The sequence below is a fragment of the Mirounga leonina genome, unplaced genomic scaffold, assembly GCF_011800145.1.
Source record: "Mirounga leonina isolate KUSES-001 unplaced genomic scaffold, KU_Mleo_1.0 Mir_172, whole genome shotgun sequence".
Taxonomy (NCBI): domain Eukaryota; kingdom Metazoa; phylum Chordata; class Mammalia; order Carnivora; family Phocidae; genus Mirounga; species Mirounga leonina.
Window position 1 is genome coordinate 14,102,959 of NW_023270442.1, and position 15,339 is coordinate 14,118,297.

A 15,339-nucleotide genomic window follows, 5' to 3' on the forward strand; every position below is an offset into this window, starting at 1 on the left:
TGCCCAAGGCTTGTCTGGGGAGCAGATGCTGCAGGCGAGCATGAAGCGAGCATGCACACCCACGTGCATCTTGAAGCCCTGACTTTTCCCGGCCATGCCCGTCCCCCACCGTGGGCAGGGAAGAGTGTTTGGGACCTTGCACAGGCCTCTCGGCTTTGTCCTGGGGGAGGGAAGGCCCAGCCTCGAGAGTTCAGCTGGCCTCCCCGCTCAAACAGGGCAGACCTGATGGGGGCCCCCCCAGCGGCTCAGGCAGAGGAGGGGCCATCTGCTGCAGATGCTGCTGGAAGGTGCAGCTGCCTGCGGGCCCTTCCATGCGTGGAACAGAGCTGCGTGCGTTGTGCTCGAGTTGTGAGCTAACTGTTTGCTTTCTGAACCACTTCATTTTCTGCACCTGTAGATCTTTCAGAAACCCCTGATGGAATGTGAGCTGCTGACGGAGAAAGAGGGTGCTATGATTTTTGTTAACTGGAAGGAGCTGATTATGTGTAATATCAAACTACTGAAGTAAGCCTCTCTCCCCTAACCCCGGCCTTGCTTCGCGCCCCCTGCCCCCCGGCTCTCACACACTAGCACCTCTGTGTGGCTTCGTCCGCGTGTCCCCTGTGCATGCCACCCCATGTTTCTTTCCGCCTCTTCCGCTCCTTTCCACTCACAAGCACCGTGGCTCCTTGTCGCCCCGATGCTTTCCGGAAACACCCCCAGTCTGGCATTGCAGAGTCGATCACCAAGTTCCTGCTTTCACGGCAGGTCTAGAGTCTGCAGAGCGGGGGACCCCCGCCGGCCCTGGCTCCCTCCTGGGGGGCCTGGGCTAGCTCTGCACTTGCCCGCCTGCAGACCCGGGGTCCCCGGGGCGCATGTTGTTCTCTTGGGACATTCTTGGCTCCTGTGGATGGAAAAGGGTTGGAGCATTTGCTGCCCACGGTCAGCGTTTCCTCAGGCTCAAGCTCCAAGAAGCCTGCCTGGAGCCGTTGGTATTTTATTCCCATTGCAGTTTCCAGAGGCGGCTGCAGGGAGGAGGCCCTGGGCTGGGAGTCAGGAGCCCTGGGTTTGGAGCCCAGCTCCCTGCCCTGCCTCTTCGAGCCTCCGTGTCCCCCGCTGTCCAGTGAGGGGCCTGGATTATGTCATCACAAAGGCCCCTTCCAGTTCTAAAATGAACCTCCCAGATCTGGGCCCAGCAGGCCATACTTTGGAACATGACTTGCTAAGAACGCAGAGTAGGTCCATGGTGGTCCAGCCGGTGGGGAGGATGGGCCACCCCTCTGCCGGGCCCAAGAGCGCAGCGCAGCCCCGGGTAGCTGGCGCCCCTTCCTGAGCTCTACCTTCATGTGATTAGGAAGGGGCGATTTCCTAAGTGTGAGCCCTTGTTTTTATAGAGTAATTTCAGGTCTCCACTTCTCCTGAGTGTGTGTTCGGGAGCGGTTGGGGGATGGAGAGAGCAGTGGAGGTAAAGTAAAAATACGACATCTGCTTTCTCTATGTTCTGGAAAGCAAATACTCAGAGATGACCCCCAGGGGTGCTTTGAGAAAGCAGTTCCATCCTCCTCCTCGAGCACGGTGCTGTGGAAGCTTCTGAGCGTGGCTATGGGTCAGACGCTTGGGCTCACACCTTACTCTTTGCCCTGCTGGCTGTGTCTTTGGGCAAGGCCTCGGTGTCCTCATCTGTAAAATGGGGATGATAAGCATACCTCCTGTGTAGGGTGATTATTGCGGGGTCTTTAGATGACACACACCTGGCCATCGTAAGTGCTGGGCTCAGCCCCCTGGCCTTGGAGAGGGGCTGTCCTATCACCTGGGGCAAGCGGGCTGGTTAAGGCCGGAACCTACATGTGCCGAACCTAAAGGGCTGGAGACAAGTTGTTTCAAAATAGACACAAGAGTTTTCTGTTGGAAATATACCTACAGGTGAACCCCATCAGTGGGGGGCGGGGCGGTGGCAGGTGTGTCTGATGTTCCCAAGTGGCCCCTGCCGCCCGTCGGGAATGTGCTGTGCCGCACTGCTCCCCATACCTTCCTGCTGTCCCCCCATCTCACCCTCCCCCCTGTCCTGGCAAGGAAGCAGAAGCCCCTTCCTCGAGCTCTGTCATGGCCAGGCTCGCGCGCTCCTTCCTCCTGTTAGCGCGGATGTGCTCCCCAGCCCCGGAAGTGGAGCCTGGAGTGCTGTTTCAGCTGGGGATGCCAGGCTCAGAGAGGGCAAGTGACTTGTTGAAGTCACACAGCAGGCAAGCTTGTGCCCCGGGCTGCTCTGTGGATCACCCACTGGGGGTTCCCGCCAGTCCTGCCCCCGATGGAAAGAACGTGGAACCAGGAGGCAAACGTCCTAAGTTTTTGTCCGGGGTTCCAGCACCTTCTAACTTGTTCTGGGCAGTTTCCTTGGGCAGATGAACTCTTGGACCCCTTGTTTCGGGGCCTGTAAAACTGCAGTCATGGTGCCTGCCTTGTCGAGCATGCGGGGCTCTGAGGAGCGAGGAGGCCAGCCGTGGTCCGGGCGCACTGGCAGTCCCATCAAACCTACCGGCGGGGACAGCCCCACCTTCCAGCTGCGCTCCGGCCCCTTCCTCTGATGACCTGAGAGTTCGTCTGGGTGAACCAATGTCTTCCTATTCTAGATGAAATATGTAATAGGAGCTACCCGGGGACCTGATTTCTTTTTTTTTTTTCTTGTCAATATGCTATTACGAAAATTTTTAAACATACAGAAAAAGGAGAAGGATTATAGGGTGAGCACCCATCTTGTAGACTGTACAGGGAACGTTTTGCTACATCCCTTCGTTACATAGACTTAACTTCCTCGTGCAAAGGAATCACCCCAGTGATAGGGAGATTTTAGGGATCCTTGCAGGCTGGAAGAGGAAGGCATTTTCGGATAAAGAGAATTGAAGGCAGCACTCCCTGCAAGGTCACTAGTGAGCCGACGCCTGTCTGTCACTCCTGATCCAAGGGCCAGTGACTTGTACTTGGGGTGGGAATGGGGAGGACCTGGGATTTAGGAAACAGATAAAGAAGAAATAAAATAAATGAAAATAAAGGCGTGCTAACTGGGCATAGGGACTTCCTACTATGGTTGGGGGTTAGAACGGATGATTCGCTCTTCCTGGTGAGTGGAGAGCTGTGAAATTTGCTTTTAAGAAGAAGAGTAGGGCAGAAAGATCTAGAACCTTTTCACATTAAGAGCGGGCACAGGCCCCTCATACACAGCCATCAGGAGTGACAGCAGAAGGGACGCAGATGAGACATAGGGCCGCGCAAACCCAGGTGCTGGGAACTGTTTGTGTTTAGTCAACATCCTCTCCTGCCTCCTTGCTTGGAGGAAAATGAAGGAGCTTCTCAAAAAAAAAAAAAAAAAAAAGTTTTCCTTAAACATAAAGTATTTGACCTTCTTTTTAACTGAAGATAGATATACTTTTATTTTGAGTAGAAAACAAAAATAAAGAGTAACAAACCCATCTCGGGGGTGGAGACAGGGTGGGGAGACAGGAGGGAACTTTGCTGGGGGGGTGGGAGGGAAAGGCCGGGCCTGGAGGGGACTCCAGGAGTGGTGGCAGGGAGAGAAGAGGGCCGCGGGACGCACAGAGAGAAGTCGAGATGGCCTCCTTCTGGGGGAAGGACAGGGCCCGCGTGGAGCGGCTCAGGCGTGGAGGCAGGTCTGGGTGCTGGGCCTGTTGTCCCAGGCTCAGTGCTTACAGACCCCGAGCTCCCGGGTCACACCGCCTGGGGTCGAGAACCCCCTCTGTCAGTATCAGCTGTGTGAGTTCGGTTGGGTGACTCAGTTTCCACGTGCCTCAGGTGTGCCAACAGCCAGGAGGGAGAATAAGCAATGTATGCAGAAAAGGGTTTGACACCTGGGACGTATGAATACATGCTAGCTCTTGGACTCCAGAGGGTCAGGAGCGCTCATTCGTCCAGCAAACAGCTGAGGACTCTTAGAAATGTTCATTAGCTGATCGATTACCATGGCAGTTCAAGGCCTTGACCCAGTAAACCTTTATTTTTTTCAAAGATATTATTTTTTATTTATTTGAGAGAGAAAGAGAGAGAGAGAGCACCAGCAGGAGGAGGGGCAGAGGGAGAGGGAGAAGCAGGCTCCCTACTGAGTGGAGAGCCTGACATGGGGCTCAATCCCAGGACCCCAGGATCATGACCTGAGCCTAAGGCAGCCGCTTAACCGACAGAGCCACCCAGGCGCCCAACCCAGTAAACCTTTAGATGAGATTATGAACCAGCTCACCAAAGGGCAGAGCTGTGGCGACTGAGTCACATGACCCCCGAGCCTGGTGACACCCTCCTTTCAAATCCATTTGGGCCCAGTCATCGTAAGTCCTGCCTATGCAGAACATCCCAGGACGAGACCCACCCCGGAACCTGACAGGTGCTTGGTCCATAGTCGGGGCCTGACTGTAAGCCTGTCCCCTGGTTGGATAAGTTGAGTGTGTTCTGGATGAGTTCTTCCAGAACCCAGGCACTGGTTTAACCTCTTCAAGACAATGGCCATCTGCATGTGCTCTTTCTTCTTTTCCTTGTCTCCTCCATGATTTTTTTAAAAGTGGGGCAGCAGGGTGGGGTACGTTTATTCTCTTAGAGAAAGATTGTTTTGCTGCTCCTAATACGAAAATGATGGAATGATGGAATTTCTTCCTGTTTCCATCCATAGCAAGTTTATAACATGGTTATGCAGGGCTCTGGTCCCCCATAATTGGGTAATTGGGGGTGACATCACCCTTGAGCAAATTTCTACATGTTGGGAGACATTCCATACCAACCCCCTCAATGAGCGATGGCCATTTGGCCATCCTGAGGGTATCAGTGGCCCCCCCTCACACACCAAGCAGCCAGTGCTGACCAGTGCCTCTCCATATGAAGGCATCTGCTTGAGGTGGAATTACTAATTGTTCAGACCACCTAACTTACTGCCCTTCAGATTTCTCTCCTGGACTTGTTTGCCCAGCCCAAAGATTTTTCTTTAGCCAAAAATGTAGGAGAGAGAAGGTAAAGTGGTCTCAAGTTTTTAAAACCTAATGCTAATATTGCAGAGCTTCCTTGGAATTCTTACAGAGCCATATCCTTACCTCAGGGCTTCTCCAGTGTGACCATGAAAGTAGCCAAAGGAATTTAGAGTAAGAACTTCCCAACTTTATGTTAAAATCATATATTATACCATTCTGTTCCATCCATCCACCCATCCATCCACCCATCCATCCATCCATCCACCCATCCACCCATCCACCCATCCACCCACCCAACCATCCATCCATCCATCCATCCATCCATCCATCCATCCATCCATCCATCCATCCACCCATCCATCCACCCACCCACCCTTCCACCCACCCATCCATCCACCCATCCATCCATCCACCCATCCATCCATCCATCCATCCACCATCACTGGGGGAGGCAGAACACACTCATGGCCTCCGGTGTTGTGGTCCTGCCCTCCTAGCGCATCGCTCTCCTTGCTGTGTAGAGGCTCAGTGATGTGCCCTCTAGAGGCTGGTGTTAGGAGCTCACATACTGGAGTTGGGTGGATTGCACAGTCCTGGCTCTCATGGCCCTCAACATTCCGACTGCAGCTGGATCTCAGAACAAACACCTCCCAGCCCTTTCAGTCTCTTCTCAACTTCCAGGAGATGAATTGTTTGGGTTCACTGGTCCATTATCATATAAATAGGCTTCTCTCTTCAGAACTTCCTAACCCAGTTAAGTTCAAATTAGCCACAGCGATGAAGCAGTGAACAGCACAGATAGTTCAGACAACCATTTATCCCGGGCTTTGGTGAACATAATGGGATTATTTCTCTGCAGCAGTTGATTTACCATCTTAATTATGTTCTGTTTAGTCTGAAAATGAGCCTCTATGTCCCTTGGCAACGGTAGCTTCCCTCGGGTGACATTGGCCGGGAACAGACTCAATGCTGGGCCATAGTAGCCTGGGACTTAGACCACAGATAATCCATAAAGTGAGACGTCGACACAGGGATCCTGTCTGAGTTACGAGAGAAATGATCCCCTATTTCTCCATAAGAAAGAAAAATATATTCTTCATGCTGACTTGTACAGCAAAGATGTCTCTGAAAAGTTATTCCTAAGAACCAGCAGACAGCCATCAGGCCAAAGAAAACTGCCCTGGCGATACCTCTCTGTAGCACCGGACGTGCTTCTTTTCTGTTCCTTGTCTCCCCCAGTAGATCCTTTCGTGGCCCTGGGTTTGTGCCCCTCCCACACGTTCTGTTTCTGTATGGCCTCAAAGTGTGCCCCGTCACCGGCAGCTAGTGTGAAGGCAGGGGGCTCACTTCCCGTGTCCCCGTGCAGAGCGCTGCGGGTCCGCAAGAAGATGTCAGGGGAGAAAATGCCCGTGAAGATGATCGGCGACATCCTGACCGCCCAGCTGCCGCATATGCAGCCCTACATTCGCTTCTGCAGCTGTCAGCTCAACGGAGCTGCCCTGATCCAGCAGAAGACAGACGAGGCCCCGGACTTCAAGGAGTTTGTCAAAGTAAGGAGTCCAGGCTCAGCCAAGCCCCGGCCCCTCAGTGGCTGACGCAGGGCAGCTGGGTGTGCGAGGAGCGAATTCAAGCCTGCCAGCATATTCCTGCTAAAAACAGCCAGTGGGGCCGAGGTCTTGGCCGAGCACTAGGGGCCCGCTGTGGGCCGGCAGGTGGGGCTTTGACCAAAAGGCTGGGCTTGGAGAGGAGGGGCCAGCCTGCACCCGGAAACTCTGACCTGTGGTCTCCGTGTTAGCGGTGTTATTTGGATGCAGGTTCAAATCTTCGATCTCATTTGTCAGGCCCAGCGGGGCTGGTGCATCTGAGGTGCCCCATTCTGTTTGGTCTGAGCACCCCCCGTTCTTTGCTGCAGAGGGAATGGCCGGGAATCTCAAGGGACCCTTTGTTCCTTTTCCAGTTGGTTTTTGTGGTTGGCCTCGAGCTCTAAAAAGCGTGTGGGGGTGAGTGTGGGATGCCAGGACCTCTGCCTCGGGGGATAATAGGGGTCTCGAGAGCCATGTGTCCCCCAAGGGACATCTGAGAAGGTGGGCCCCATGCTGCTGGGGGCTGCAGGCCTTGGGACTTGGCCTTGGCCAGGGCAGGTCCCCGCTGGCCCCACTGGTCCACTCAGCCTCCGTGTCTCCCAGAGAAAGAATCAAATAACTTTTGCGGAACCTCAGTTACATTTTGGTGAGTAGACCAATAATACTAAGAGCAGGCTTCTCTTTGTACCTTGTGCACTTGGGGGCAGGCCATTCCCTCCCCCACCACTAAGCACGTTTGTGGAATCATCATTGTGAGATCTCTCCTTGACTGCAGCATCCCACATGCTTGTTCTTTCCTTTTCCCCTGGTGTTTCTCAACATTAAATGCTTTGATTTGCTAGCCGATGAATGGGAAGGGGGGGCATTCTAAAGTCATTCGAAGGGGAGAAATATTGGTAAAAAGTAGGCCCAGGGTGGTCTAGAGACTGGAGAGCAGATGCTGGGCCACCTGGGCTTTCATCCAAGGGCCGGTCCTCCCCGGACACAAGGCAGGATGAATTCATCACTGGATGCACTTGAGCTTGAGGGAAATGCTGACACCACCCAGGACAGGGGGCCTGTTTCCCCTCCCTCATCACCTCTCCTCGCCTCACCCTTGTGGGGGTTTGACACGCCTTTGCCAGGTATGAGATGTTCCTGGAATGATGATGTCCATGGCAGGAGCAGGTTGGGAAGCTGACACCTCCCGGGACCTGGGGCTTAGGTCATGGCAACTGCCCGTTTCTAAGGTGTTAAACCTGGCCAGTGCCTTTGAGAGCTGAGTCACCACATAATCCCTGTGAGTTACAGACGGGATCATCTTTTGGGATAGGACCCTTTCCTCTGGCTGAATTGACAAAAGGGACAGGTGGTCTAGGGTGGGGATAACCCGCAAGACTTGAGGTTGTAGTCCTTTGCCCCCCTCCTGTCTCAGCACCACTGTCCCCACCTGCCTGGGGCTCCCACGGGTGTGTGCGGGCTCCATCCAAACGAGACAATGAGATTCAGCCCCTCTGGCATCTCTGGGACTTAAGGGGAGTTTCTATTCTAACTCTACAGCCTCGTGTTTCTTCTTCCTCTTGGGGCTGTTAAAAAGGTCTGGCAGATATACAGAAGAAATATTCTCTGTAGAGCCAGAATCTCATCTCTGTAAGGGAGGGACTGTGTGTCCCAGGGAGGGGGTGGGTCTCCAATCGCCATCGTCCTGGACCGGGATATCGAGTCAGGCCCTTCCAACGCCAGACTCCTCTGTTCTCGTCCAGATAAATGAGACAATGTGATGGGGCGGGGGGAGCGGATGTCCCTGAATGGACTTTGCAGATTTCTTAAGGACATTTAAAAAACTCTCTCATTTCAGAGGCTGGCAATGGACCCTCGATGTAAAGGGATGCCTCTCTCCAGTTTTATACTGAAGCCTATGCAACGGGTAACAAGATACCCACTGATCATTAAAAATGTAAGTACCCATCTTGCCTTTTCAAGCAGAGGAACACTTTCTCAGCCTTTCAGGGATCCAGGGTCATGGGCAAGATACCCCAGCCAACGTACCTGGTATCTGTTGTGTAGAATCATACACCAAGGGGATGTTGGAAGTATCTGCTTGGTAACTCAGAAAGAAAAGCTGTTCATTGTGAAAAGAGCTAATAATATACAGTCTTCAGCTCTGTGACCAAGTGGCTTTTACCTCATAAGTTGGAAAATGAAAGCTCAGTTCTTTGGTTCTTTTCTTAATAGAGGTATAATGCCTTCATGCCTCAATTTTCCCAGCAGGACAGAGAAAGAAATGTCATGCCTACCACCCATCCTCAAAAAGCCATCATGAAGCCAATACCAAAAGAAAAAAAAATAGGGTTTCAGTGTTTCTATCTGTAATATGAGTGAGCAGACCCAGACATCCTCTAAACCTGTGATTATATAACCATAGGGGGGATGGCTCCCGGAGAGAGATTTTAGATCTGGTTCCCTTCCATGGAGACTTTAGCAACCCAGATCTGGGCGCCGGTGTGCTCATTGCTGTTAGGGTGTTACTGCCTTTTGGGTCTCTCAGTGGCCGAGTCAGGAAATACACATATGTATATTCATACGTACATGCTTATATGTAAGTGTACACACATACCTTTATATTTATTTCTAGATCAATCCATGTAGATAATAATGCATGTTAAAACCCATGAGCTCACACTGATGCGTCCTGTTCTAATCTTATACCACAGAATTGATTCTAGCCTTCCCCCTTTCTATACTTACAACTTCTTTTCTATGAGAAACCTCCCTCTCATCATCAATACATTTACTGATTTGCTCAGACCCCTTATAGTAACCCATCTCCCTCCACGTAAGCCATCTCCTCCGTCCAACCCCAGCTTGGCCCCACAAAGTACACTGTGGCCACCTTGGCTGAATTAAATAATTAGTTTTGAATCAGGCTTTCAACCTACTGTTTCCTCTCTTCCAACTTGACAGTTGTTATTTAACTGGTGCGGTACTTCTCTTTTTTCCCCCAAATTTAATTGCACATTGGAGCTGGAAATGAGCTTTTAAAATAGGTGTTCTAGATCTAGGCAATGGCGGTGGGGGTGGGGTGGGGGTGGGGGCAAAAACAAGGAAAGAACCGAGAGTCATAAATATTAAAAAGGAAAAAACAAATTATTGTTATTTGCAGAAACATGATTGCTGCCCTTTAGAGGACCTGAGAGTGAACTGAAAAATAGTGGAGCCAAGAAGAGAAATTTTAAAAGGTGGCCAGTTACAAGATACATGTGAAAAACTATAAAAGTACTAAGATGAAATATTGTATATGATGCTGAGGTGGAGAAATTCTTAGCATGGCAGTAAGGATAGAGATTTAAAAGATTTAGAGTTGTAGCAACTTAAAAAAATATTTTATTCTGGAAACAACCTAGATATTAAATAGAGCAAATGAATTGTGGTAGACCTGTACTCGGAAAATATTTTTAAAAACAGAGACTTCAGGGGCGCCTGAGTGGCTCAGTCGGTTAATTGTCTGCCTTCGCCCCAGGGACCTGGGATTGAGCCCCACATTGGGCTCCCTGCTCAGCACGGAGCCTGCTTCTCCCTCTCCCTCTGCCCCTCCCCCACTTGTGCTCACTCTCTGTCTCGCTCACTCTCTCTCTCAAATAAATAAATAAAATCTTAAAAACAACAACAACAAAGACTTCTATGTATTAGCATGGAATGGCATCCAGAAAATACCATTAAGTAAAAAAAAAAAACCCTTCATGAGCAATCTTACAGTGTAGTTCATTTTATAAAACAGAGGAAAAACTATGTGTGATTATTAAATGTATGCAGAGCATCTAAAAGGAGTTCAAGGGATGCCCTTTGGTCTGTTGGTATGGTTACCCCTGGGGAGGATAGTGAAAGGGAACTTTCACATTTGCTCTATGTACTTCTGTATTGTTTGGATCTTGCAGATCAAGAATGTGTCAATATACTATTTGCATAAAGATTTTTCTTAAAGTTTTCTGTGTGACAAAATATAATGAACAACAATGAAAGACAAATGATAGATGTAAACTGGTAAACACATTTTATACTCAGGTAAGTAGGTACTGAAATATACATAGATTACTTATCTATATCTATGTATCTATATCTATGTATCTGATAAGGGGCTAATATCCAAAATATATAAAGAGTTCATATAACCCATACAATAGCAAAAAAACCCAACAACCTGATTTAAAAATGGGCTGAGGATCTGACGAGGCATTTTCCTGAAAATACATAGTGCTTAAGAGGTACATGAAAAGATGCTCTACGTAATTAATCATTGGGGAAATGCAAATCAAAACCATAATAAAGTATCACCTCACATTGTTAGAATAACTATTATAAAAAAGACTAGAGGGGCACCTGGGTGGCTCAGTTATTTGAATGTCTGCCTTTGGCTCAGGTCATGGTCCCAGGGTCCTGGGATCGAGCCCAGCATCAGGCTCCGTGTTCAGCAGGGAGCCTTCTTCTCCCTCTCCCTCTGCATACCGAACCCCCACCCCCCACTCATGCTCTCTCTTGATATTTCTCGCTCTCTCAAATAAATAAATAAAATCTTTAAAAAAAAAAAAGGCTAGAAATAACAAGTGTTGATAAGGATGTGGAGAAAAAGGAATCCTTGTCCACTGTTGGTAGGAATATAAATTGGTGCAGCCACAATGGAAAACAGTAAGTAGATTCCTCAAAAAATTAAAAATAGAACTACCATATACAACCCAGCTATTCCACCTCTTGGTATTTACCTGAAGAAAATAAGAACACTAATTCAAAAAGATACATGCACCCCCATGTTCATTGCAGCATTATTTATAATAGCCAAGACATGGAAACAATCTAACTGTCCATTGATGGATAGAAATTATATATATATATATATACACACACACCATATATATGTATATAATATATAATAGAATATTGTTCAGACATAAAAAAACAGTGAAGTCTTGCCTTTTGTGTCAACATGGATGGACCTTGGGGGCATTATGCTAAGTGATATAACTCAGAAAGACAAATACCATATGATCTTTCTTATATTTGGCATCTTAAAAACAATTAATTAAAGAAAACCGCCAAGCTCATAGATACGGAAAACAGATTAGTGGTTGCCAGAGGCAAGGGTAGAGAGTGGCATAAATGGGTGAACTATTTTTGTTTTCTTTTTGGTTCTTAGTTTAAGTAAATCGAAGAAAAAAAAAAAAGAAAGCAAAACCAAACCAAAACCAAAACAAATGAATTTGCACAAGCCAGCTGTGTGGGCTCCCAGTCTAGGGCTGTAGTCCTTAGACTTGGCTGCACATTAGAATCACCCAGAGAGCTCTAGAAAATACCTGCTCTTGGAGTCCCTCCCCCAGGGATTTGGTCAGGGATGAGGCATCAGGAGTTCCCACAAGGATCCTAGCTACAGCCAGGATTGGCCTGGAGGGTGGGGATGTTGTTGATGATTGAAGGCAGGACCCAGAATGTGCATTTTTCTCAATTTAGGTGCTTCCCTAGGACTTTAAGCCAAAGGGTACCTTTGAGGTGAGATACTATTCAAGATTAGGTCCATGTGAATTATTTGTGTGTGGACAAGTCCTAAGCAGGTACACCTTCCACATCCCCTGGTGCATTCCAAAACTGGCTCAGAGCCTTTCTTCATGACTGCTTTTAATGCACTCTAAGTCCTTTGAGAATCTGATGATCATGGCTCTCATTCACTGAGCACCTTCTAAGGGCCAGGTACTTTTCGAAGTGCTTCACTCTATCAAATCATTTAGTCCTCCAGATAACCTTAAAAAGGAGGTGCTGTGGAGCATCCCCACTTTTCATATAAGGAAACTGAGGCTCAGAACATTTGGGTTTCTGGCCCATGTATGGCTGGTCACTGGCAGAGCCCAGATGTTAATGCAGGAGGCCTAGCTGCTGGCTGGCTTGGAGTGTTCTACACAGAAAACCACACATGTGCTCAGATGCACCCCTTGGCACGCTGTTCCAGAGCTGCGCCGATGCCTGCAGCTCGCGCGGACCTAGGAAAAGAGCCGTTTTCTAGGGGAAAATCCCTGAGGATACATTGTTACCCCGGCTGCAGCCACTGCCCTCCTCAAACCCCAAGCGTAAATAATGTGGCATCCCCTCCCTCCCCAGGGGACCCGGCCAACAACGGGTGGCCATCTTGCTTATGTCATGGCTGCAGCTGGGCGCTCAGAGCGGCAGCTCCCCAGGTGGGCACCCATCAGGAAAGGTGGGTGCCGTGCCCTGCCTCTGTTGGGCCCTCCAGGGCTGCGCCCCCCCACCCCGCCCCAGGCCCACCTGCACCGCCTGACGCTGCTGTCTTGTGTCCTCTTCTGTAGATCCTGGAAAACACCCCCGAAAACCACCCTGACCACAGCCACTTGAAGCACGCCCTGGAGAAAGCGGAGGAGCTGTGCTCGCAGGTGAACGAAGGGGTGCGGGAGAAGGAGAACTCGGACCGGCTGGAGTGGATCCAAGCGCACGTGCAGTGTGAAGGCCTGTCTGAGGTAGCTGCCCGCGGGCTGGGACCCGGGCCGCCCCCGCCAGGCTGAGTCTTGCCGCCAGCCTGGAGGAGGAGGCGGGCAGGGTCGCTCTCTCTTCCCCCTGCTTCTTATCCGCCGCCCCTTCACCGGTCCACTGACTTCTTTATTTCCATTTTCTGAAGTTCCGTTCATGTTGTCAGATCTGCTGGCTTCTCTCTCGTGTCTTGCTCTTGCACAAGTGGCCACGCTTTTCATTTTTTTCCCTAACATTTTAAACATAGTCCCAATCAGGACATTCCACCACCTACAGGCCTGGAGCTCGCTCTTGTCCGTCAGTTCTGCTAGCCGTCACTGCGCATGCCCGCTTCTCTGTCTGTGCTGTGATTTTTGATTGTGAGGTCCGTGTTCCTTGGAGCTTTGCCTGCGGGGTCTGGAGTTGCATTCCTCCCGAGAGAATTGCCACCAGCATCACCCCAGATTAAATGTAGAGGGGTCTGGGGATCACACTGCTGTGTGAATTGTCATTGTGGACTTGGGCGAGGGCTGCCTTGCGGTTGCAAATTCTCAGGGGCATTTTTTTTCATTGCCCTTAGTCCAAGGTCAATGGCAAGCAAGTCTTCTTGTTCCTCCCTTCTGTGCTTGAGTTTGTCATTCTTCCTCTACGAGAAAGTTTTTGTGGCTGTCTCCTGTTAGATCCCTCCGCTCACGTGGGCTCTCCATACATTGCTCGGCTCGCACCCCACGTGACCTTTGAAATGGAAGCTCAAGGTCAACTAGATTCAAGAGAGACTCTCAGGGTTGAAGCCGGCTTTGGGGTTGGCTTATCTTCTGGGGTACGCCTTTTCATTCTGTTTTTGGCCTCTGCACATTTTTTACTTTTTATATATTTTTTATCAGTTTGCTTGCATTTAAAAAGTGCATTTTTATATTTTACTGAGTTTTTAAATTTTTCACTGGATGTGTCAGAGTATCTAGTCCACCATACTGCCAGGAACAGAAGTTTCTCTTCTAGTATTTCTTTTCTTGTCACTTTCCCTTCCTTTAGTTTCATTGATTCTTTCTGCCTGTTTTTCCCTCTCTCTGCCTCTTCATGCATGTGCGTGTGCGCGTGCACACACACACACACACACACACCATTCACTAGGGTTTACCAAAATGCCCAGGCAGAATGTGTCCCCCTCGTCCACTCTCCCTGTGGCTTCTCCCTTCTTCCAATGCTTTGAAGGCAATCACTAGCTGAGGAAGTCACCACCACAGATTCCTCGCCTGCCTCACCTCCTTGTCCGTCTTCAGCATTAGGTGTGCGGTAAACAGAGCTGTGGGAACAGCCCTGTGGAAATGCGTTTTGGAACTCTGTGTTGATATGCAATCCAGGGGCATTCATTGGTCGGTTGGCTCACTGATGCTTTCATCCGTTCGTCCACTCAGTAAACATTAAACAATTCTCGAGTGCCATGGCCTAGTACTGGACACTAAGGACAGTGAAAATCAGTAAAATGTGACCTCTGCCGTCCCTCAGGTTCTACAGTTCTGGATGAAGTGGTGGTGGGCGGGGCTAACCCAGTGTTTACAACAAAATATAAGGAGTGGGAAGGCGGGACAAGGTTCCGGTGCTGTGGGAACACAGGGTGGGGAGGAAGGGACAGTCACGGGGGGATTCAGGGAAGCATCGGAGATGGAGACAGGTGGCTGCGTGTTGAAGGATGAAGATATCTGTCCTGGAAGGCATCCAGGGGTGGGTCTCCCAGTGGAGGGCATGTCCTGAGCTGGGCATCTGTAGAGCAATAGATGATATGGCTTTATGGCAAGTGGAAGCCAGGGGAGCAAGTGCAGAGGAAGTTAACTCGATCCTGCAGACAGCACACCTGAACAGCTCCTGAATCCGGGCAGCAGGACATGGTGACCTGCTCTTTGGAAAGGGGCCCTTCCCCGAGTCTCGCAGCTGCCCTCAGGAGGACTCAGCGAAGCCTGGGTCTTCTTAAAATGCCTGGGTGGCTCAGTCTTCGTCTGCCTTTGGCTCAGGTCATGATCCCGGGGTCTTGGGATCAAGCCCCATGTTGGGCTCCCTGCTTGGTGGGGAGCCTGCTTCTCTCTCTGCCTGCAACTCCCCCTGCTTGTGCTCTCTCTCTCTCACAAATAAATAAAATCTTTAAAAAACAAACAAAAAACATTAAGCATAAAAAAAAAGCTCTTAACCTTTGAGTTTTGTGGCTTCCGTACCCTCTTTGAGATAGACTGTTTTCCTTCCTACTGAACAGTCTTACCTAGCTTTGTGCACCAGCTTTCGTCTTGTCTGTGTGGTGTTCACCATACAATCAGGGAGAGGGGGCATGCTGGCTTCTGTCT

The 15,339-nt window shown here is 49.9% G+C and overlaps 1 protein-coding gene across 1 annotated transcript in view; it reads left to right on the forward strand.

The window, feature by feature from the left end:
- Positions 1-15,339, forward strand: part of ITSN1 (intersectin 1) — a 212,080-nt gene that overhangs the window by 188,032 nt on the left and 8,709 nt on the right. The window contains exons 30-33 of the mRNA XM_035017643.1: positions 398-504; positions 6,307-6,490; positions 8,361-8,459; positions 12,850-13,017. Coding sequence (XP_034873534.1) covers positions 398-504; positions 6,307-6,490; positions 8,361-8,459; positions 12,850-13,017 — 558 coding nt within the window. The remainder of the gene's footprint in view (positions 1-397; positions 505-6,306; positions 6,491-8,360; positions 8,460-12,849; positions 13,018-15,339) is intronic.